At 37.4% G+C, this 25,066-nt stretch overlaps 1 protein-coding gene across 1 annotated transcript in view; it reads right to left on the bottom strand.

The window, feature by feature from the left end:
• The window catches only part of EXOC5 (exocyst complex component 5), a 57,685-nt gene that overhangs the window by 30,886 nt on the left and 1,733 nt on the right, over nt 1-25,066 (bottom strand). The window contains exons 2-7 of the mRNA XM_040226375.1: nt 10,240-10,334; nt 9,462-9,609; nt 8,280-8,474; nt 3,792-3,856; nt 1,266-1,294; nt 127-236 (exon numbers count right to left, since the gene is read on the bottom strand). Of these exons, the coding sequence (XP_040082309.1) occupies nt 127-236; nt 1,266-1,294; nt 3,792-3,856; nt 8,280-8,474; nt 9,462-9,609; nt 10,240-10,334 (642 nt within the window). The remainder of the gene's footprint in view (nt 1-126; nt 237-1,265; nt 1,295-3,791; nt 3,857-8,279; nt 8,475-9,461; nt 9,610-10,239; nt 10,335-25,066) is intronic.

Raw genomic sequence — 25,066 nt, 5'->3', positions numbered from 1 at the left:
GAGCCTGGTAGGTTACAGTCCAAGGGGTCACAAAGAATCACAACTTAGTGACAAAACAACATACAGAATTCACATCATCTCTACATTCTTTAAGACTAATCTGCACTTTAAATTTTTTCTATGTACCTTAAAATGAAGTAAAACAGCTGCTACTTCTCTCATTCTGGAGATTTCGCCTCTTCTTTGAGCACCAGTAAACTCCTGAATCAACTGGCATTCTAAATCATGGTATTTACCTAAAAATAGAAAGTCATTCAGCTACAATGAGACAAAGTACACAGGTTATTTGTAAGTATATGGTTTCTTTATAAATATAATGACTATGAGTCTAGCTTTCTTTTAAAAGAATTGTAAAAACCATGAGATTATAGGTAGTGGATCAAAACTCTTATTATAATATACTAAGGCATATAAATCTATATTTTCAACACACACAAAAAATCTTCCCAACTGGCAAAACAGATCAGCTCCTATAGTCTGACTTCCATTTACGACTATGAGAAAAAACTGGATGTCATTTCTGAAAGCAAGAGATAGGAAAAGTCTTAAACCTGACTTTAGAGAAAGAGTAAAGAGAACTATCAAACTCTTTACTAGAGTTCAAATGCTTTTACCATGAACAAAGGCAGATTCAATACCAGATTATAAGACAACATATGGTATTTATTCACTACATTCTTGGGGCTATTACCGTACACTTTTGGCAAAACAGGTGATTTTTGAACTTTAGTGAGTTCCTGAATAGTGACTTAGAGCCTAGAAATATAGTGGCTATTAAAGAAATCTGGAATGATCTGCCTAAAATACAATCTAAAGAACAAGTTTCAAACTACCATGTACAGAGTTAAATAGGTACTGAAATGGTCATATGAGCTTTATTTAAAAAAAAAAAGAGAGAGAGAGAGACAGGTATGTATGGATACAAAAACAATGTCTTAAGATATGTTGTTAAAAACACAAGGTACCAAGCTATTTGTATAGGATGCCACCAATTTTAAAATACATGGGGACCATAGAAAACAATTCTACATATTATAGACATGATTTATGTTCTATGCTTATATCAAGATATCCATAGAATACCATGGAAGAATACACAAGAAACAGATAATATTTAATAGCTGTTTCAAGGAAGAGGAATCAAATTCACGGATTGGGTGGGAGGATGACATTGTTCCCACTCTCTTCTTTTACGATTTTCTTTCTTTTATAAAAATAGTTTGATCACCTATCCAAAACAATTAAATAAATAGAACCCCACTTACTTGCAATTTTAGATTTAACTTCTGAAAATCTGAAAGATAAAAACCAATGATGAAGTTCATTATTTGCGACAAATGTACACAGTAATGTAAGATATTAATAAAAAGGAGAATGAGGATACATAGAAACTCTCCATACTAAATGTCTTCATAAAGGAAGGGAGGGAGGGGAGGGAGGAAGGGAGGTAAGAGGGAGGGTGTGACCAAGGAAGGAGGGCAAAGACAAGGCCAGAGGGGAGAGAGTACTGACAGGAAGCATGCCATTTAACAAACTGAAACCAGGCAATTCAGATGGAGTATCTAGGTCTCACTGAGGAAATTCACACTGAATAACCAAATCCCTTTTAAAGAGGGAGGAATTCTGAACATTAATTAACTGAGCCAGTCCCAACAACTGAGTTACTGACCCTACTCATATTCATTGGCATTTTAAATTCACTTGATATTTGTCTCTTTTCCCTTCTGTTAGGATTTCCTCATATGAAGTTACATTACTGTCACTTAAAAGAAAATAAACAATAAGTATATATAAATGATGCTGAAGCTGAAACTCCAGTATTTTGGCCACCTCATGCGAAGAGTTGACTCATTGGAAAAGACTCTGATGCTGGGAGGGATTGGGGGCAGGAGGAGAAGGGGACGACAGAGGATGAGATGGCTGGATGGCATCACCGACTTGATGGACATGAGTCTGAGTGAACTCCGGGAGTTGGTGATGGACAGGGAGGCCTGGCGTACTGTGATTCACAGGGTCGCAAAGAGTCGGACACGACTGAGGGACTGAACTGAACTGATATATAAATGAGTTATTTTAAAAGTGGAAAAATAAAATAGAAGCCATAAAAAGGACCCTGCGTGTGCCTAGCATTCAACCTCTGCAAATTCTGAAATTAAAATATCAATTAAAATACACTAGAACTTTTTCAAATCATAAATATCAAAGGGGAATGCACAACATGGGAAATTAACGCTGAAAGATCTCACATAATTAAAGTGATAGGTGAGGGGATGGCAAAAAAGATGCCAAAGATAGATAAAGAGGGTAGTAATTCAAAGAGCTATACAAAATTGGTATGGGCTTCCCAGGTGGCTCACTGTGGTAAAGAATCTGCCTGTCAAGCAGGAGACGTGGGTTTGAATGAATCCTGGGTTGGTAAAATCCCCTGGAGATGAAAATGGTAACTCGCTCCAGTATTTGTGCCTAGGAAATCCTATGGACAGAGGAGCCTGGCGGGCTATAGTCCTCGGAGTCACAAAGAGTCAAACATGACTTAGCAACTGAGCACACAGACAACAAAATTGATATATCAAAGTTATGGTGGATCACAGAGTACAGAATACATGTTAGGTTACATTGATCTCTGTGAGAAAATTAAATTTGATTAGGATGTAAATTCAATTCTAAGGCTTGGGAGAGAGGTTAAAAAAATATATAAGAGAAGTATGTAACTGAGAAGTGGGAGAAGATGAGTTTATATATTTGATGTTTGTATGGGTGGGAGAAAATGATCATGTACCCATTGTGAGCCATACATTTTATCCATTTAAGTAAATGGTTTAACTCTGAAATAAAAGCTTTTTTGTGGGTGACATTAAAAATCATTGCTTATAATGTTGGACAAGCATAAGAGTATCAATAATAGCTAAATGATTATTACTGCTAACTCTTTATGATGACACAAAGTTCAAAGTAAAATAAAATATATTTATGGGTAGGGAATATTGGGACATAATGGGCAAACTTTAAGTACAGTAATACATTTACATTCTACTTGTAACTGAGGATCTTCAAGTACCACAAAAGGAATAAGATATATTATCTGTTTTAAGAGAAGATATGTTTTTCCAGATATTTAAATGGGAGAACCACTATTAATAAAAATTAATTAAAGAGTCTGACACCATGGAGTAAAGGAAATCATGAAAGAATTTTCTTCTCAGTGAAACCTCTTTAAGGATGAAACCATTAATACCTGACTTAGCAATGGTCCTAAAGCCTGGCATCTAAAACAGGACTTTGTAACCATAAGGTCCCTAGGAAGGAGCCTTCAGATAGGTTAAATGGTCTAAAACTCCAAGAAATTGTATACAACAGTCTGTTTATCTGAACTTTTTAAAGGCAATTTCATAGCTTTTACCAGCTTTGCAGAGGTGTCCAAGACTCCCAAAAGCTTAAGAACTCTCATCTAGAGGAAAAAGCAGCTCAAGAAACCATGTTTAATCTTTCTCTGCCCTTCTACACTGTTATCAAAGTCCAAAAAAAACAGAAAATTCAAAATGTTACTTGTCAATCTCAAAATTCTCCATCAATTTTTTTCAAAAGAAAAAGGATTGAGAAACATACATCATTTAATTTAGTTGCTAAGAGACCATATTTTTTCAATCAATTATTGCATACTGTATCTTTTAAAGGCAGTCCTCAGTAAGTTCTTGTTGAATTAATGAGTAAACTAATACAGGTAAAAGTACAATTTTATTCCATACATTACACACTATAAAGCCAAATTAACTCTTGAGAAATAAACTTGCCTATCAAAAGGTAACTCTTGGGCGATTAGGTGCAACTTCTGAATGATGTCTGCTGCCTCCTTTATCTATTAAAAAATAAAAGCAATAGTTAAAAAAAAAAAACCTTTATACGTATCAAAAAATAATTTTGTATTTAAAAATAGTAATATTCTCATATGTATGTCCACAGACTCTCACCCAAACAATTTTCTTTTAAAATACACAATAAAATCTTGTGAGCAAGAGGAATACATCTGGGGTATCACCAATAATGAGTCATTGAAACATAAACATTTGTCATTATGGTATTGAAATCTTGTGATTTTATAATGCCACAATCCCTTCCCAATGAAACCTGCAGTTCAAGTCTACTCTGAAAAATTTCAAATAATTGACTGCCGAAAGCAAGTTTAAGTATCTTCTGAGTTTATGAACAAAGAAACAAGATTTATGAAAATAATTCAGACCATACTGGTGCATATACCCCACTGTAGGTGAGGAAAATAACAAAATGCTTGTCATTTAATAAACATATCAAGTTTTAAAACTTGTTAACATGAAGTCTTCTGAATAGAATATGACACAAAAATGTTTGTACTTATTCAAACTGTGTAACTAAAGGATTTAGACAAGGAGTCTAAAATTTTTTAAATGCAGAAATTTGTGCTTATTCATACTAATGTATAGAGAGTTATATACGCTAACTTTTGAAATAAGCATTGAGTTTAATTTTGGCACACCTTTAGTAACTGATTTGATCATTCACTTTTTTAACACTAAGAAAAAAAAAGAAAAAAAGACAGAAAGAGACTCCTACAAATGTTGACAGAAGAGCTGAGAACCTTCAAACAGACCTTTCTGAGTACTCATGTGAAGTCTGGCAAACAACAGTGGAAAAAAAGAGCAGGGCCAAATGATACTGCTGATGTCAAACAAGAGTGAATATAGACAGCATTTCTGCTTCAGCTACTTCTCTCCTAGTCAGCATGTCACTGCCATTTTCAGTTACCAGACGCTCAGTCTAATTCTGCTGCACATGAGCATAGATTAACACTGCAAGACCACTTTTCAACATGCCATTTAGTGGTACTAGCAAGGTCCACCATTTTCTCCTTACCAATACTCCCTTCAGAAGGAACCTGCCAGGTACACGCTTTATGTTTACATCAGGAGTTTGTTCTTGTTAAGAGATGGAAGTCCCCCTTATGCAGTGTTTACAAACTTCACTTAATATAGGAAGAAGTACAGCAGAGTAAATAACATATTATTTTATTGAATTACCAAATTATTTTACAAAAACTATTTCAAGCACAAGTAGTTCTTAAAGTCATCTGTTAAAATATACTCTAGGCACAGAAGTTTTCAAAACCACAATCTAATAACCTGCTTACATCTGCTACTGATGTCAGCGTGAGGTGTCAGACCACCCAATGCTAACATGTTAAAGACAATCAGGGCCACCAGGCATTATCTACATGCAGAACATTAAGCTGTGATTCTAAGAAGAAAAACAACTAACATACTTTGTAAACATGGAGGTAAGAGGGAATATATACTATGGACATAAAATGGTTTTTTTTCCCCCCAAGAAAAAAATTAGAAGATTCTGAAAAGCAAAGATTAAAAAAAAAACCAGCAAAAATGACTATGGAGCAGGAAGAAAAAGGACTGAGATGTGTTATCCTTTCCCATTCTAGTTCCTTCCACAATCACACACCAACATGGGTGATATTCCTTTTCTTTCCACTGGGAAGGTGGCTGGTACACAGTGCAGAAACTGAAACAGCGAGAAGTTTACCTAATAATTAGCAATCTAGTACCATATATAAGGTTCCTAAGTGTAGTTAACTGTGACAGTACCAGGCCAAAAATAATGACTCAACAGTAACCCAAAATCTATGGGAGACATGAGAGAAAAACAAGACAATTGTGAAAAGAGGACTAAAGTATAAGAAAAAAAGAAACAAGATGAAAGAAAATGAGATATGGGAGAGAGTGACACAAAGGAAAGAAAATAAGCGGACTTAGCTTAAACACTGTTAAGTCTGTACTTTTTCCTCAAAAATTAGACAGCTAGTGACCAAGTGAATGAGGTAGCAAGGATATGAAGATTTGTTCATCTTTCATTAAGAATCTTAAAAATTAAGAGACAATAGTAACATCATGAACTACACAAATACTTGAGGATAATTAAAATGTTTAAAGTGTAAAGAGATAATGTAAAGAAGATAATTTCATTATATAAAAAACATAAGCAATACAAATCAGGTTAAAATATGTGTGCAATCACTATCAACATCATCACTACTGTATCAAGTTTTAAGGATCTACTTATTTGTAACCTAATATGTATGCATAACAAGCGTGAACTTTTGATGTCTTTCTAGAATGCCATAATATTCATCATCGAATTCAGCTGAAAGTAAATTTCTTGAAAACCAGGGCCAACGTTATTTGATTTTGCATAGTTTTGGTGGCTCAGACAGTAAAGAATCTGCCTGTAATGCACAAAACCTGAGTTTGATCCCTGGGCGGGGAAAATCACCTGGAGAAGGGAATGGTTGCCCAGTTCAGTATTCTTGCCAGGAAAATTTAATGGACAGAGGAGGCTGGTGGGCTACAGTACCTGGGATCACAAAGAGTCAGACATGACTGAGGGATTAACCTTTAGCATGATATGGAGAGTACTAAATCCTCAGTGATGTTATTTAGAGATGAAAAAACTAAAAACAGATGGATGTGTGAGTGATTGAAACATTCCATACTTAACTACTTTCAACTTGTGCCCCACAAGATCTTCCATACAAAGAAACAATACTCTGCAATAAATAGTAAAATCATTCTTTTTCATTTAAAAAAAGTGTATGTGGCACTAGTGGTAAAGAATCTGCCTGCCCATGCAGGAAATGCAAGAGATGAAGATGTGATCCTTGGGGTGGGAAGATTGCCTGGCGAAGGAAGGCAACCCATTCCAGCATTCTTATCTGCGAAATCCCATGGACAGAGGAGTCTGGTGGGCTACAGTCCATAGCGGAAGAGTAGGATACAACTGAACACACAGACACACACAGACACACAGACACACACACACATAGCGGAAGAGTAGGATACAACTGAACACACACACACACACACACACAGAGTCAATTTTAAAATATTTACTTTTCTCTAGATTCCAAATGGCTGCCTTGAGCTGCATGAAATAAACAGACCAACTCACACTGGGTAAAATATCTGCATTTTGTTGATAACAAAGCATAAATATACTCTACAATCCAACAGGTATAATCCAAGGTAACCCAAGGTATAAGACTTGAATTACATACAGTTTTATATATATATAAAACAATTAAAAAATATATATATTAATATATACTTTTATAATACATTAGAAATATATATGTTTCATGTAGGAAACAAAACAAAAACATTCCAACAAAACAAAACTGTACCCTGAAAAACAGTTTGGTGTTCAAGCCCTATGTGTTGTGTGTGTGTGAGAATCACATGAATGTATAAAAGTTAGATATTGCCAGTGTTTTACAAGTGTTTAGGTATGATTCTGTTCTTGATATTAATCTTATCAGCTCTACTTTATATTATAAATATAATTCCTGGAACTCATTATTTAAAATACTGTCTTTTCTATAGAGGAATTTTCTCTACACATATAAGCATTTCTTTCAAAGATCTCTAAAACTTATAGACTCTATAAACCTATATATTTCCTGCTCACAAAACAATGTGTTGCTTAATTCAAAGTGAACTTCAATACAACTTAGCTTTTAACATTCCACTACCTGAGATATCCCAAGGAGTAAACCTGGAAAATAGTCTGGAAGACTGTATTCAACATATTAATAGACAATGTTATTACTATGTGCATATACTAACCATAAGAATGTCTATTTTTTCATGCACTCTTAATTTTTCTCCCCCCGAGGGGAAGAAAATGAGCTGAATAACCTTCTCCCAAGATTGCAGAGTAACCAATATCACACAACCTTAGACGAGGATTAAGTGACTAGTGTTATGAAAAAGATTAACATGAATAATTAATTCAGATTTTTCAATTCTTTTTGATCCAAACTATGCTTTAACTTTTATAAAAGAACTTTATTCAAGTAACAAAAACTAGAAGCTCTGAATTTCTTGCACAGAAATATACTTCAGTTTGTAAATGATTTAGGGTCACACCACCCCCCCACCCAGGGGAATATGACTATTAAATTCTTTTAATATTAAAAGTCAATTATGAAAAAGAAATATTTATTAACATAGTTAACTCAATATTTCTAAACCATACACATTTCATAAACAAAATGCCAGGCAATCCAACTAAAAATTTGAATATAAATTTTGTTGGCAAGTGTATTTTTCAAAATAAAGACTTTTAATAAGTCAGCTACTCAGTGTTGAAGTCTGACTCTGGAAAGCAGCAATTTAGTTCATAATTAGAGCACTGTTAGCAATGTTATTACATGCTTTTATTCTTCTGACAGTGCTCACCTTTTCAGAATTTGTAAAAACATCAGATTTCAGTTCTCCATCTAGAAACTCATTGAAGTATTTCATCAACTTCTGAGCCTCTACTGCCCGTTGTCTGGGTGTGTTTACCCCCTCCAACTGGTCTCCAAGGTGACAGACTTTGGTTGCTACATAGCTGATGTGCTCATCTAGTTCTTGGAAATGTTGGAAGGCAACCTAGGAGAAACATGCACAAGCATAAAATACAATCAGAGAACCCAGATTAACTATTAATACTATTGTTATTACCAAGGGGAATTTGCATTAGAAGTATTTTGAATCTATTACTTTAACTACTTAAAAATATACTATCTTATGTAAATTACTGACTTTATTAAATATTTTCTAACAGTTATACAGGCTTAAGTGAAGGAATCTAAACATATGAAAACCGAGTAGAAATCAGCTTGCTAATCCCTAATACTGAAGAACAACCAACCCCTACAAGGCAGCAATGCTAAACATGCTCTTCTAACTACACTTCTAACTAAAGGTCAGTCAAGTTCCAGATCAGGCTCAGGGTGTGAAAGAGGTTCAGAGTTTCCTGATTAAGTCTAGGGCCTAAGAAGTAAGGATGGGTAAGAAGCTTGGCCTATGTACCCCAGAGTCACCCTAATAGTCTAGTTGTACTCCAAAATGGACTGAGGAAGAGTTCTGCATCTGCTTTTCCCAGTTACACCAGTATTCTCATTAGGGTATCTGTCTCATGACTTCTGTGAAACTTTCCAGACCAGGTTTCCTCTAGGGAAAAATCTAATCCAGGCAATAGTTGGTCTGGTATTATTATTTCGCTTTATGATTAAATGAGAATGCAAATAAATACCTAAATATCCAAGCTAGTCATGACTCCCTAAAAATACAGGTCTGCTGAGGAATCATTCTTAAAAATTTGCATTGTTAAGAGAGGAAACAAGGACCACACTGTACTGAATACCATCCCATCCTAAGAAGAGAGTACTCTGACCCCAAACCATCACTCAGTAGCAAATAAGTACACCAAGAGTACCTGGTAACAATTCATTAACATTTTATGACATGAGATGGGAGCAGTATTAAGAAACCTCAACAATTACTATTTGACTAGACTTTTTTTTAAAAAACTTAAAACTGAAAGGATATAAACATATTAAAGTCTGTATATTCATTATTCAATTAACAGTTTACCTGATTGCTTTTCTGGAGTTCTTGTACCTTCCTGGCAAATTCCTTAGCTTCTTTCTGACACTGTTGCTCTAGTTTCTCTACTTTCCTTTGAATCCTTTCATCCATTATCTGGAGCTCCTGAATATGATTTACAAATTCTTCTAATAATCTAACAAAAGAAAATTAGAATATGTATCAATCCATCTATAACTGATCACTGGGAACTGATCAATTCACTTATAATTGTAAATAAAGCATTAGTGAGCATTCCTTGAGGTAGAGATGAACATGTTAATTTTCTCTCTAGCATCATGTTAGGGATTATCTCTGATATAAATGAAAACCTCATAGGGGATCTCCAGATTAACCCCCAGAAATGAAACCAATTTTATAGAAATAGTCAAAAGGGTAAAATGTACTATATAAACATAATACTGTGCATTCCAGGGTATGGTGAGTTTTGTTCCCCCAATTTACAACAATACTTAAAACGGCATACTCAACATGTTTTATTTTAGAGATATAACCAATAATTTCTAATTTATTATTAATTGGAGAAAAGATTAAATTCTCATAATGCAATAAAATCCCTTTCCCCGTGTCATTTAAAGTCCTTCTTTAAAATAAAAGAAACATAAAAGGAAAAAAAAATAAATCTCAAGCTTCTAATGCTTCTTCCTTTTATTGGCCAGTTGTTAACTCCCTTTTCATGAATATTGAAAGGAATTCCAACAGTCACCTCTGTTCCAGACACAAACTTGTACTAGATTGGATCTATGAAAAAACAATTTTACTTCACCTTTTAGGATCAAAAGCTTCAGGTCCCCCTCTAGAGCCTCCTCCAGGGGTTCTCCATACAAGACGTTCAATATACTCATCTGCCACAAAAGGCTCCTAGTTTACAAAATAAATGTTCTTTTAAAAATTTCATACAACCCAGAGGGATGGTAAGGGGAGGGATGTGGGAGCGGGGTTCAGGATTGGGAACACGTGGCAGATTCATGTTGATGTATGGCAAAACCAATACAATATTGTAGAGTGAAAAAAATAATAATAAAATTAAAAATAATAATAATAAAATAAAAAGAAAAAAGTTTCATACATAACTTACTACTTACAAAAATGAAATAGGTTATACTATGTGAGAACTGAAATTAAACTACTAATTAAATATATCTAATTATTAAAATGTACAGGCTTTTTCTACTTAAAAAGTCTTCAATAAACAAATCATTTAATGAAAATTAGGATATTAAAGAGTTTGATAAGCAGGAACAAACTAATGAAAAAGTGAGCAAAGAAAACAATGTATAGAAGAAATAAAAATGGCCAAGAAACATGAAACATAAAGCTTCACTAGTAAGCAAGTAAGATCAAGTTATTACTTTTTGAGGGGCCTCATACTGACAACATTGTTTCTTTTTCCTTAATTACAATATTTAAATACAATATTTCTTTAATTACAATATGCAATACAGGAGCAGGTAGGCTGAATTCACACTCTCATTATTGTTAGAAAATTTAAAATGTACAATATTTTTGGAGGGCGATAAGCAACATTTTGGTAACATCAATAGGTTTACAAATCCTCACACCATTTAACCCAGTAATTCTACTTTTAAAATTCTAAGGGAAAAAGTAAGTATGAATGCAAAATTTCTGTAATATGTATAATGCTGAAAAGTTACTTACAGAAATATCAAGAGAATCATTATTGAAAAATTATAGTCAATTTATAGGAAAAAAATTATGTTCCTATTAAAATCATGTTGTAAAAAAATTTAATGAAATGAGAAAAAATGCTCACATGTAATATCTAATATTAAAATAGCAAGACAAAATTTTCTAAACTTTATAGAAAAAAGAATTAAAAAAAGAATATCAGAATAGAGGGTCCAATTAAGAAAATCATTCAAATGTTCACCATCAGCTGATACTGTGTTTTTCAGACACATAATATTAACACATGAATTTACATATTTTCCATATTACCCTATTTCATATAAATAGGTATCATATATATTGCCTCACACTTAGCATATAACTTAAACTGATAGCATTTGTTGGTGATTTCAGTTTGAGTTCTTGTATCTGTAAAACTTTCCATTCTTAATCATACTTTAAAAACATATTTTCACTGATGAACATATAAAATTTCACTGAACAATAAAATTTCCACTGCCAAGTAGTCTGTCAGACTTTGGAATAAAAAGATGTATATAACACAAATGGCACCCTTCAGAAACTTACAACATGAACAGGGAAAAAGTATAAAGAATACAATAATAGTATGTAACAAGTAAAATTTAAAATTTGTGCACAAACTTCAGTACTAACATTGCTGAGTGAGTTGTTAACTCAATAGGTAGTTGAGTGATGGAAATAGAATATTTCTTAATTCAGCAAATGTTTAGTAAACAACTACTCTTGTGTTGAGCACTGTGGCAGGCACTAAGAACACAGATGTGAATTCAATACACAAGTCTCTGCAAGTTCTCACAGAAATGATCTTCTACTAAGGATACAAACCTTAAACAGTAATTACAGAAATAACTAATCACAATTGTGACAAATGTAGGGGAAAGAAATTCCTGAAGGCTCTAAAAACAGCAACAGAGATGATGGGAAGATGGAAACAAAAGAAGACTGGTAAAAAGTGAGTATTGCAACAGTTTTACTTTCTCGCTGAGACCAGAGGAAAGAAGAAAAGTCAGCCAGAAAAAAAATGGAACAAACAGTTTTCCAGACCATTAGGGAAAGAGAAGATAGAGCTTAACCCATTAGAGGAAAATGGACTAGATCACAAATACCACATATGGAAGGATGTAGAGAGAAGTGACAGTTAAAATCCATAGATGATAACCTGTCCTTTTATTATCATCATCATCACATTGGAATTTGAGAGAATGGCTTACCAGTCTGATATGAGAGGAGGACTGAGAAGATAAGCTTCAGTCAGAACAATAACCATCAGAAAAAGAGGAACACCAACAAGAATAACAGCTCACATAATCATTTAACATTCACTGTGTGCAGTTAAGACCAGAGGTCCTATTTTATCCCCAGTTTATAATGAGGAAGCTGAGATTTAGAGAGGATACTTACTTGCCCAAGATAACACAAGCTGTATATGGCAGACTTGAGATTTAAATTGCTATTTCCACTGCTATATAACACTTAATAGCAACTTTGGGAAACTACAAATAGCTCCTTGTGCCTAAAGTTTAGGTGGTGAGAATAAGAGGTGAAGCTAAAAAGGTGAAAACTGCCACATGAAGGCCCATGCGCATCACTAATTCCGTCTTTTAACATTTCTCCTTATAGTCATATGGCATCAAAAATACAAGCCGATAATTTTATCAGACAATTGATAAACTGTCACACGCTTTGTGTACATAAAATCCATGATCAACTTTCAAACTGTACATATTTTAAAAGAAAACCATATAGTTTTTATTACTGTTAATATGTTATTGCTAAAAAATAAAATTATGTAGCAAGAACACATAACAATATAAATAGGTTTAAAAAAATTTTTAAGACTCTTTTTAAAAGGTTCTTTTACAGTGGTCAAAATAACTGAAAAATAGCAGCCATAGTAATACAGTTCTAGGAAATATAAACATCTGATATGATCAAGGCATGAAAAGCAAACAAAACTGCTAGCTACTTTCAAAAAATTCAGTTCAAACCAGATTTTAAAATGGGCAGAGAAATGAACAGCCATTTTTCCAAAGAAGACATATAGATGGCCAAAAGGCACATGAAAAGATGCTCAACATGGCTAATCTATCATCAAAAAGAACACAAGTAACAAATGATGGCCAGGATGTGGAGAAAGGGAACCCTTGTACACTGTTGGTGGGAATAAAAATTGGTGCAGCCCCTGGGGAAAACAGTATGGAGATCTCTCAAAAAACAAAAAATAGAACTACCATGTATGTTAGCTGCTCAGTCATGTCTGACTCTTTGCAACCCCATGGACTGTAGCCCACCAGGCTCCTCTGTCCATGGAATTCTCCAGGCAAGAATACTGGAGTGGGTTGCCATTTCCTTCTCCAGGGGAACTTCCCAACCCAGGGATCGAACTCAGGTCTCCCTCACTGCAGGCAGATTCTTTACCATTTGAGCCACCAGGGAAGTCCAGGACTACCATATGACCCAGAAATTCCATACTTGAGTATATATCTGAAAAGACAACAACAACAACAGTAATTTGTGAAGATACATGCTCACAGATAAAGAGAACAAACTGCTGTTGCTGCTGCTAAGTCACTTCAGTCATGTCCGACTCTGTGTGACCCCACAGACGGCAGCCCACCAGGCTCCCCCGTTCCTGGGATTCTCCAGGAAAGAACACTGGAGTGGGTTGCCATTTCCTTCTCCAAAGAGAACAAACTAGTGGTTACCAATGGTAGGGAAGAGGACAATATTAGGGTGGGGTAACGGGAAGTTTCTTCATTTTCAACAGTAGGATCTACTCGAGCCGTTTTCTCGAAAGGAGGCTGAGGGGCCTCACTGGTGCTGCCACCATCTCCATTTCCACGTGTCTTCTGTTTGTGCTTTTTTGTCTTCACTTCAACATTTTTCTGCTGCAGCCCAGCAGTCTTCTTTCCAGGGGCAGCCCCTCGCATCTTCCCCTCTGCATATTGCTCCTGATTGGCTTTCTGAAGTTCTCTTTGTTTCTGCAAATTGGTTTCCACATACTCGAGTACTCTGCTTTCTGGAACCCATTCATCCCAATTTTTATTCCAACCACTGTAACGGATGAAGTATTTGACTTGTTTATCCTTTATGGCACTTTTACACACTGCTTCATAAAGAAGAGGCCCATGAAAGCACAGCACTCTCTCACCCTCCTGGAATTTAGGCTTCGGGTCCTGCTTCGGCACCATCTATTTCTGCTTTATTGACTATGCCAAAGCCTTTGACTATGTGGATCACAATAAACTGTGGAGAATTCTGAAAGAGATGGGAATACCAGACCACCTGACCTGCCTCTTGAGAAATCTGTATGCAGGGCAGGAAGCAACAGTTAGAACTGGACATGGAACAACAGACTGGTTTCAAATAGGAAAAAGAGTACGTCAAGGCTGTATACTGTCACCCTGCTTATTTAACTTATATGCAGAGTACATCATGAGAAACGCTGGACTGGAAGAAACACAAGCGGGAATCAAGATTGCTGGGAGAAATATCAATCACCTCAGATATGCAGATGACACAACCCTTATGGCAGAAAGTGAAGAGGAACTAAAGAGCCTCTTGAAGAAAGTGAAAGAGGAGAGTGAAAAAGTTGGCTTAAAGCTCAACATTCAGAAAACAAAGATCATGGCATCTGGTCCCATCACTTCCTGGGAAATAGATGGGGAAACAGTGGAAACAGTGGCTGACTTTATTTTGGGGGGCTCCAAAATCACTGCAGATGGTGACTGCAGCCATGAAATTAAAAGACGCTTACTCCTTGGAAGAAAAGTTATGACCAACCTAGATAGCATATTCAAAAGCAGAGACATTACTTTGCCAACTAAGGTCCGTCTAGTCAAGGCTATGGTTTTTCCTATGGTCATGTATGGAGAGTTGGACTGTGAAGAAGGCTGAGCGCCAAAGAACTGATGCTTTTGAACTGTGGTGTTGGAGAAGACTCTTGAGAGTCCCTTGGACTGCAAGGAGATCCAACCAGTCCATTCTGAAGGAGATCAGCCCTGGGATTTCTTTGGAAGGAATGATGCTAAAGCTGAAACTCCAGTACTTTGGCCACCTCATGCGAAGAGTTGACTCATTGGAAAAGACTCTGATGCTGGGAGGGATTGAGGGCAGGAGGAGAAGAGGACGACAGAGGATGAGATGGCTGGATGGCATCACTGACTCGATGGACGTGAGTCTGAGTGAACTCCAGGAGTTGGTGATGGACAGGGAGGCCTGGCGTGCTGCGATTCGTGGGGTCGCAAAGAGTTGGACAGGACTGAGTGACTGAACTGAACAGAAAGTACAAACTATTGGATGTAAGATATGTTACAAGGATGTATTATATAACATGGGGAATATGCCAATATTTTGGAATAACTGCAAATAAATAAATAAATTCAGTTTACCCAGGTGCTGACATGATTGATGATTAAATCTTAAGGATGAGCTAGATATTCTGCAAAGTAAACATTCTGACCCTCTAAAATACAATTTACTCATTTAGCTGCTGTTGCTGCTGCTAAGTCACTTCAGTCATGTCCGACTCTGTGTGACCCCATAGACAGCAGCCCACCAGGCTCCCTTGTCCTTGGGATTCTCCAGGCAAGAACACTAGAGTGGGGTGCCATTTCCTTCTCCAATCCATGAAAGTGAAAAGTGAAAGTGAAGTCGCTCAGTCATGTCCGACTCTTTGCGACCCCATGGACTGCAGTCTACCAGGTCCTCTGCCCATGGGATTTTCCAGGCAAGAGTACTGGAGTGGGGTGCCATTGCCTTCTCAGACTCATTCAGCAAACATATTTATATAATCATACCTGAGTCTACCTCACTTGAGACAAAAGAGTTGACATGTCTAACAAATCTTAATTTACAAGCACAAATTGAGAAACAATGACTCAAAGGAATTTATGCTTAGAGCTACTCAGAACTTTAGAAAGTCTGACAAACACATGAAAGACTTCTAAATAAGACGGTAATGACAGCTAATTTTTAAAAGTGTTTACTATGTAATATGTGCCTAGCACTTACAATCTTATTTAATAGATACTTAACAAGTCTATGAGGTAGGTTCTATTAATATAGCCTAGTTTTACACCTGAGAAATTGTGATATATGGGGGTATTTAATCCAAGGCCACACTGGTGAGCTACAATCCAATGGGTCACAAGATTTCGTTGGAGGTCTGGGTTCCAACGGACTCAACAAATCATGATGTCAAGTAGATCCAGGAACTATTCATCATAAGATGGAAGTAGTAACCCCAGGATCAAACATGAACAGAAACAGAAAGCAAACTGCATAAGCAGGTAGCCCATGTTTTTCACTACTATTGCACTAGTATGCTTCCCTTAATTCATATGTATGGCCTTATCGGAATCACTTAAAACCAGATGATAGAGAAGGAAAAGCATGAGCTTGCTTCATCAAGAGTTGGCTAAGCATGCTGGTGTCAAATAAAAATGAACAGCAGCTACAATCACAACTTCCCTCAGCTGCTAAGTCGCTTCAGTCGTGTCCTACTCTGTGCGACCCCAGAGACGGCAGCCCACAGGCTCCCCCATTCCTGGTATTCTCCAGGCAAGAACACTGGAGTGGTTTACCATTTCCTTCTCCAATGCATGAAAGCGAAAAGTGAAAGTGAAGTCACTCAGTGGTGTCCAACTGTTCACGACCCCATGGACTGCAGCCTACCAGGCTCCCCTGTCCATGGGATTTCCCAGGCAAGAGTACTGGAGTTGGGTGCCACTGCCTTTGCAGTGGCCTTGAAACTCGGTGACAAGAAAAATATCCTCCCAAAAGGCAAAGTCTGGTAATCCTCATGGGTGGTCAGAAAACTGACCTAGTTACAATACACATGGACTCATGGACAGTGGCCAAGGACCTAGCTATCAGAGGAGAAAGACTGGAAGAAAGAGAACAGGGAAATCTGGGGTTGACGCACATGAATGGACACATGAAACTGGGCATGAAGTATGAAGATCTTAGTATCACATGTTAACATCCACAAGGAGACATTTACTATGGAAGAAGAATAAATAACCAGGTAGACAAGATGACTCTGCTACTCATCCCACTTCTAATTTTCCTCCAGGGTAAGAACCCCAAATGGAGTGCTAGAAGAGCTACCTGCCTCCTCCCCCACCAATGTATATGAAAACATGGAGCTTAGTGGCACAGGAGTGTTCTGCAGTGAACACGGACGTGTAGTCCAGATATCCCTTCAAGAGTCTTGCGCTAGGTGCTAGCAGTGCTGTCAGCAGAGCATTCATTCACCTGACAGTATTTTCAGGGATCCTTCAGCTGCACAGAGCTGCTTCACTCAATACCATACTTTTCCCAATGTTGTCTGTGTGTGCTCAGTTGCGTCCAACTCTTTGTGACCCCATGGACTGTCTCCTCTCTCCATGGAATTTTCCAGGCAAGAATACTGGGGCAGATTGTTATTTCCCACTTAAGGGGATCTTTCCGACAAAGGGATCAAACATGGGTCTCTTGGTCTCCTGCACTGGCAGGCAGATTCTTTACCACGTCACTACCTGGGAAAGCCAATGTGGTCTCTATCTAATTACTAATGAAGACGGGGATATAAAGGCCTGACCACTTGAGTAAAAATCAGGGCAACTCTGAGAGGTAATTTTAGTTTCAGAACTTCCCACAGGAATCATCACCACTCTGACTGGGTCAGCACTGCACTGCTATTTCTCCTAAGACCCAATTTTGCTTACCTACCCTGTCCTTTCACATATACTCACCCCAAGGGTACATTCTAATAAATATTCTGCACATGGCTGCTGCTAAGTCATTTCGGTTGTATCCGATTCTGTGCGACCCCACAGATGGCAGCCCACCAGGCTCCCCCGTCCCTGGGATTCTTCAGGCAAGAACACTGGAGTGGGTTGCCATTTCCTTCTCCAAAGCATGAAAGTGAAAAGTGAAACTGAAGTCACTCAGTTGTGTCCGACTCTTAGCGACCCCATGGACTGCAGCCTACCAGGCTCCTCCGTCCATGGAACTAAACTGTCTTAAAGTCAGCTTCTCTGAGAAAACCTGCAACATTGTAGTAGTCTAGTCAAGAGATGCTAATGACTCAAAGTAGCAATGTAAGGGATATTGTCATATCGCCAGGTACATGACCTTTTAAAGGATCTCTTCATATGGATGTGAGAGTTGGACTATAAAGAAAGCTGAGTGCCAAAGAATTGATGCTTTCGAACTGTGTTGTTGGAGAAGACTCTTGAGAGATCCTTGGAATACAAGGAGATCAAACCAGTCTATCCTAAAGCAAATCAGTCCTGAATAGTCATTGGAAGGACTGATTCTGAAGTTGAAACTCCAATACTTTGGCCACCTGATGCGAATAACTGACTCAATGGAAAAGACCCTGATGCTGGGAAAGATTGAAGGCAGGAGGAGAAGGGGACAACAGAGGATGAGATGGTTGGACAGCATCACCGACTCGATGGATGTGAGTTTGAGCAAGCTCCGGGAGTTGGTGATGGACAGGGAAGCCTGGCGTGCTGCAGTCCATGGGGTTGCAAAGAGTTGGACACAACTGAGTAACTGAACTGATACAGTGAGTGAACTGAATGCTGATAAACTGATGTGGCAAGAAATTTTAAAAGGGAATCATGATGACTCGTAGAGGCTGCAACCAGAACAACTGTATGAACAGTGAGTGGTACCATTTACTGAGACTGGGATGGAGATGGAAAAGGGAGTGGGGAAACAAGAGCACTATTCTGCATATTATATGCAGAAGATGCCAATCTGATATACATGTGAAAATGTAAAGCACATAGTCAGAAAAATAAGCTGTATTACAGGGAAGAAACTGGTGCTAGATAATTTTAAAGTTATTTAAAACCTCAGAACTGGATTAGATCATCCAGGAAGAAGGGCACAGCAACATATGGAAATAGGAAGAGGAAAGGAAACCATCAAGAGACAAAATAAGAGGGACCAGTAAAGGAGGAAGAACTACTAGGAGAGAACAGTATCCTGGAAGTGAAGTGCGGGTTTTATCTTCAGAGGCAATCAAATTATTACAAGAGTTAAAGATAAATTAGTTGCTGATTTTTAAAAAAATGCAAGTTTTGGAAAAAACAAAAAACCCAAAATCTTTTCTGCTTATAAAACTAAATAAAACCCAGTAACTTGTTAATACTTAGCACTGCAAAGGCATTTACAATGAGAAAAAGATAGGCAAATTAATAAATTCTTCAAGACCTCTAAATGACCAATTCTTCCTGAGGATTCTCAAAGATACCTGTAAACAATTCCCCCAAAATCTTCTAGAATTTCATGAATCTAACAAAGGTATATCTTAATCTCTATTTTTCTATAGTAATTAAAAGCAAAATCAGCCAAAACGATCTAAGTATGTACTGCTGCTGCTACTGCTAAGTCGCTTCAGTCGTGTCCGACTCTGCGAACCCATGGATGGCAGCCCACCAGGCTCCCCCATCCCTGGGATTCTCCAGGCAAGAACACTGGAGTGGGTTGCCATTTCCTTCTGAATGCATGAAAGTGAAAAGTGAAAGTGAAGTCGCTCAGTCTGTGTCCAACTCTTAGCGACCCCATGGACTGCAGCCTACCAGGCTCCTCTGCCCATGGGATTTTCCAGGCAAGAGTACCGGAGTGGGTTGCCATTGCCTTCTCCAAGTACGTACTACAAAGATACTATCATGTTAAATTCAACTTTGCATGCATGCTCAGTCACTTAAATTGTGACTGATTCTTTGCCACCCCATACATCGTAGCTCGCTAGGCTCCTATGTCCATGGGATTTCCCAGGCAAGAAAAAAGGAATGGGTTGCCATTTCCTCTCCAAAGGACCTTTGGATCCAGCGATCAAACCAGCATCTCCTGCACTGGCAGGTGGGTTCTTTACCACTAAGCCACCAGGGAAGACAAACTTTACATAATGTATTAGTATGTTTATCTGTTAAACTGATTTCATATTCTTATAAGTTTCATATTCTTTATTACCAAGTGTAATAAAAACATGGGGTTTATAGTCATTTCTATTAAAAATTAAGACCTCAAGCCCTTGAACAGGAACATAAATCCCTAATTTAACATTTTCTCCTTGAGAAAACCCAACTAAACTTTCTCAAAAAGAGTCAATAAAATATGTTACAGCCACCTACAAACTCAAAGAACCTATAATATTTTCGCTTACCAAGGTAAAAAAAAATAAGGCTCAGAGGATTTCAGGAAGAAGCATTTCTGGGTCCTATTAAAGCAACTAACAGGTTCATGTACTTCCTGTAGAAAGTACTTTTCTTAAACTCACTATGTAACAGACCACTGTCAAACTAATCTTCAAAACACTATTCACTTTTAGTCAGAAACTTCCCTATGCAATTTCAAAACCATGATGTTCACGCTCTTAAATCTACCCTTTTAAGTTCTTATTTTACACTACCTAATTTCTTTGCACCCCAAAATGGACAGACACACTACCACGAGCCTACTCTCATCTTCTCTTCAAACTCATGTTACTTCTGCTTCCTTACCTGTGACCAAGTTACTCAATCCACAAGGATACTTGTGGGGAAAGGGTTCTTTCCCTAGATTATCTCAGCTGATTTCTTCACTCTTAAACAATCCCCATGAAGCTGAAAGGGCTCCTCTGGTGGCCCACTTCATAAAGAATCTGCCTGCAACACAGGAGTGCAGGGTTCAATTCCTGGGTCAGGAAAATCCCCTGGAGAAAGAAATGGCAACTCACTCCAGTATTCTTGCCTAGAAACTCCTATGGACTGCAAGAGCCTGGCAGGGTAGAGTCCATGGGGTTGCAAAGAGTTGGATACAACTAAGCACATGCACACACGTGCACACGAGGCTTAAAAATTCAAATCCCAACACAGAATAATATTTAATACCAGTAACACTTCCATTTTGTCATTTATTGTTTTATACTAACATCTGTGGAAGAAGGCAATGGCAACCCACTCCAGTACTCTTGCCTGGAAAATCCCATGGATGGAGGAGCCCGGTAGGATGCAGTCCAAGGGGTCGCTAAGAGTCGGACATGACTGAGCGACTTCCCTTTCCCTTTTCACTTTTTTATGCATTGGAGAAGGAAATGGCAACCCACTCCAGTGTTCTTACCTGGAGAATCCCAGGGACGGGGGAGCCCACTGAGCTGCTGTCTGTGGGGTCGCAGAGAGTCGGACACGACTGAAGCGACTCAGCACCAGCAGCGGTAACATCTTTAAGTTTCTCTCTTCTTACAGTTAAATTGAAAACAAGGGCAGGTTTTGTCATCTATTTCTCTTACTTTCCAGCTGTGGTCAACAGAATAATGTTGAGCACATTGCAGATGCACAATAATTCAGACACTTGCTTGCCCATAGCCAAATCCCCTGCTGAGGACCTTGAAAATCAAGATTTGCCCCTTATATCCAAAACCAAAAAAAGGCAGGATCACCATGCTCCACTCCAGAAATAAAAAATAGGCATTCTATGGTGCTGTAAATGCAAGACTCTACTAGAAACCAAACATGAGCTTTATGCAATTCCAGCACTGGAACTAAATGAATTTTACCCATTTGGCTTCTCCTTTTAACCACATTTGATTTTTTATTTTCATGAGACTATGTGTTTTGTGGTGGATTGAAATGAATTACATTTATGGAATACTAATTCTTTTAAAAAGCACTACAAATGTTTTGTTTCAGGCTAGCAAAATGGGATTCATCCTACCCAAGGAAAGGCTGAAAGAAAGCACACACAAGACAACTAAGAGGCTAAGTGATAAGCATGGCAGGAGAACTTTTGTTCCAGTGGTCTTCGATCCTGGTTCCTGGCACAATCCTCCTAAAACTCTTCTAATCTGCTGAGTGACAAAGTTGATAGGAGTGGTTTACACAGAACTCCTAAATCTCTTGGAATCTCCTAGAAGCACCTTTGGCTCTACTGAAGCAACTCTTGGTGGGTTCCTGGATGGCGGCTGGTCACCAGAAAGATAAAGCATGATTAGAAGCCCAGAACTTTCAGCCTCATCCTCTATACTCTGTGAAGAGGAGAAGGGTTAGAGATTGAGTGAATAACTGATTTTCTACATGATGAAATCTCCATAAAAATCCCTAAAGTGTGGGGTTCAGGGAAATTCCTGGTTGTGGAGCACATCACGTTGCCAGAAGGGTGGCACCACCCAAGGAGAGAATGGCAGTGTGGTACTCCTTCACCATACTCTGCCTTATGCGCCTCTTCCTTCTGGTTGTTCCTGAGCTTTTTAATAAACCAGTAATCTAGTTACTAAACTGTTCTCCTGAGTTCTGTTAGCCATTCTAGCAAACTACTGAACCCAAAGAGGAGGTCATGAGAACCTCCAGTTTATGGCTGGCCAATCAGAAATAGAGATGACAACATTGGTATCCAGAGTGGGGGCATTTTTGTGAGACTGAGCCCTTAACTTCGAGCCCTTTGTGGGACTTAAGCTAACTCTAGGTAAACAGTATCAGAATTAGAGTGAACTGCAGAAAACCCAGTCAGTGTCTGCTGGAAAACTGAACTGTTGTGGGAAAAAAATCCCCATCCCCATACATCTGGTGTCAGAAGTGAAGCAATATTGAGTATTGATAAAGTGTTGAGAGAAGAAAGGTTGTTTTTTATTTCTTTCACTCCCTCAACTAGATTTTTAACTCAAACCATCTTTTAATTCCAGTACCTGGAAGGATTTCTGGCCTAGGGTAGGTAAGGTAAGGAAAGCTAAATGTTTACTGAACGAATCCATTTTATATACATGATACTATAATCGGTGACCAAGTTCCATAAATATGTATTTAATAGCTATTATGGCTAAAACAAGTAGCATATCAACATCTTGAAAGTAAAGGAGTGGTCCTTACTTGTATATTTCCTGTTCATTACTAACTAGTTACTTGAACAACAGAATAAGTCTTTTTGAGTAAGTCTTCAGTCTGTGTAACTTAATTTGTAAATCTAAGAGACATAAATATGTTTTTACACAAATGTGTTCTTCACTGTTCAAATTCTAATCTGGAAGTCAAAGAGCCATTGTCACCACAGTCAAATTACCTGACTTCAAACACTATTATTAATGCATCCACATTTACAAAAAAAAATAATAATAATCAAATTCCTAATCCTCAACAGTTAAAAACTCTTACGTTACATGCCAATCCTTGTCTTCATGCATGCTATACTTCATGAACTAAGATGAACTCTTCCCTTGTTTGGGGAGTCTACACTTGTATGGTCTGCTTTATTGGAATGTCCCTCCACCCAGTTCCACAAACTCAAATTTAATTTAACCTTTGTATTTCATTCAAATGTCACTTTCTAATCCTTTCCCACTTCTGGAGGTAATCTTCCTATCCTTTCAACTTCTATAGCACTTTACCTAGACCCCTTACACCATTTATAACTTTATTTCAAGAGTATGTAGCTATATATCTATCTTCTCTCCCCCTATTTAATATTAAGGGCAAGTTCTGTTTATAATTCAACTTCTAATGTTCCATGGAATTCACAAAATTAACAGTAGAAAATAAAACATTCTCATGGTCAAAGAAGTTTGGGAAATGAACTTCTTAAAATCTTTAACATACCAAAGAATATTGTAAATCTCTAATGAAATAAAGAATGCCCACATCCAAAACTTCTTTGGGCTCTGAACCAGTTGTGTTTTTTCTTCACATCTCATAGGATTAATACGTCTATACGTCTTTGAGACATGAAGCCTCATTAACTTAGTAGGTACTCAACAGACTCTGCTTAACAAAGAATCCTCCCATAAAGGTAACTTGCCCAAACAGAAGAATGACAGGAGAGAAAGACAGCAAGTGAGAAGGGAGTACAAAGTTCTCAGCAGTGCAGTGAAAAGAGAAGAATACTTATGACAACAGAGAAAAAATTTACTATCCCAGCCACTTTTTATATGTAGAAGACATAACACAAACCACATATGAACTCTTTTTAGAATGTCCATCCTGAGGTGATCATTTAGAAACACTGCAGCCAGAACTTTTAAATCATTTCTGTCAACTGAGGAAATACCGTGTAGTTCGCTTGTGTTGTATAAAAGTGTTTATGTTAAAAAGGAAGTCTCACAGGATCAACAAGATTTTAAAAGAAACAGGGTTAACACTTAAGACATTTCACAGATTCAAAGCATAATTTTGCTTTAACTTCTTTTTCAGTGTGAAAAAATTAAGGCACAATTCAATTTATTGGTGCATTAAAACCAGGATGCATAAAAACTAAATATCCTTGACTACATCCTAACCTGTTTTCCATAGTTCTCCAGCTGTGACTAAGGAAGGAAAATAAGAGAAAAAAAGGCACTCCCTGACTTGTCCTACAAGCTATCTTCTAAAGGCAATAGCAACAGGAAATGGCAGTGATAGCTAAAGTTTGGTTCTTTTTTTCCTTCTCCCTGTAAAGCAAAGAGACCAACTTTTTACTTGGCGGTGAAAACTTATTCAAGGATAGAATCCACTGTAGGGCTGAAAAGATAAATACACTTATCATTCCTATTAACATTTAATTGTAACTATTAATGTAATATGCTTTTAATTTTGATGAAGCAACAAGTTACACATGGTCAGCAAAGAGAAAGCCACATGTGTTAAGATCCATAAGCATGTTGAATCAAGGGCACTCTATAAACCCTGTGGACACAGGACTAGTTGTCTGTATTATCACTGTTAAGTATTACCTGCTCTCATAACTGATGTCATTGCATTAACTCAGACCCTAATTTAGTTTAACTACCTTAGTAAATGGCAAGACATGAGAAAGCAAAATAAACTACATGTATTTCTCTACTTCCTCTCCTTCCCCCATGTGGAACAGAAATCAAATACATTTTCAAGGAAGTATATGTGGACTCATATGATCAAGCATTTAAAGAAAAAAAGACAACTGGGAATTCATAAGCCCAAGAACGGTATGACAAAGTTAAC

Source organism: Oryx dammah, unplaced genomic scaffold (assembly GCF_014754425.2).
Source record: "Oryx dammah isolate SB20612 unplaced genomic scaffold, SCBI_Odam_1.1 HiC_scaffold_26, whole genome shotgun sequence".
In the NCBI taxonomy this organism is placed as follows: Eukaryota; Metazoa; Chordata; class Mammalia; order Artiodactyla; family Bovidae; genus Oryx; species Oryx dammah.
Note: the sequence above shows the minus strand (reverse complement) of the source record. Positions and strands in the feature narration are given on the sequence as shown.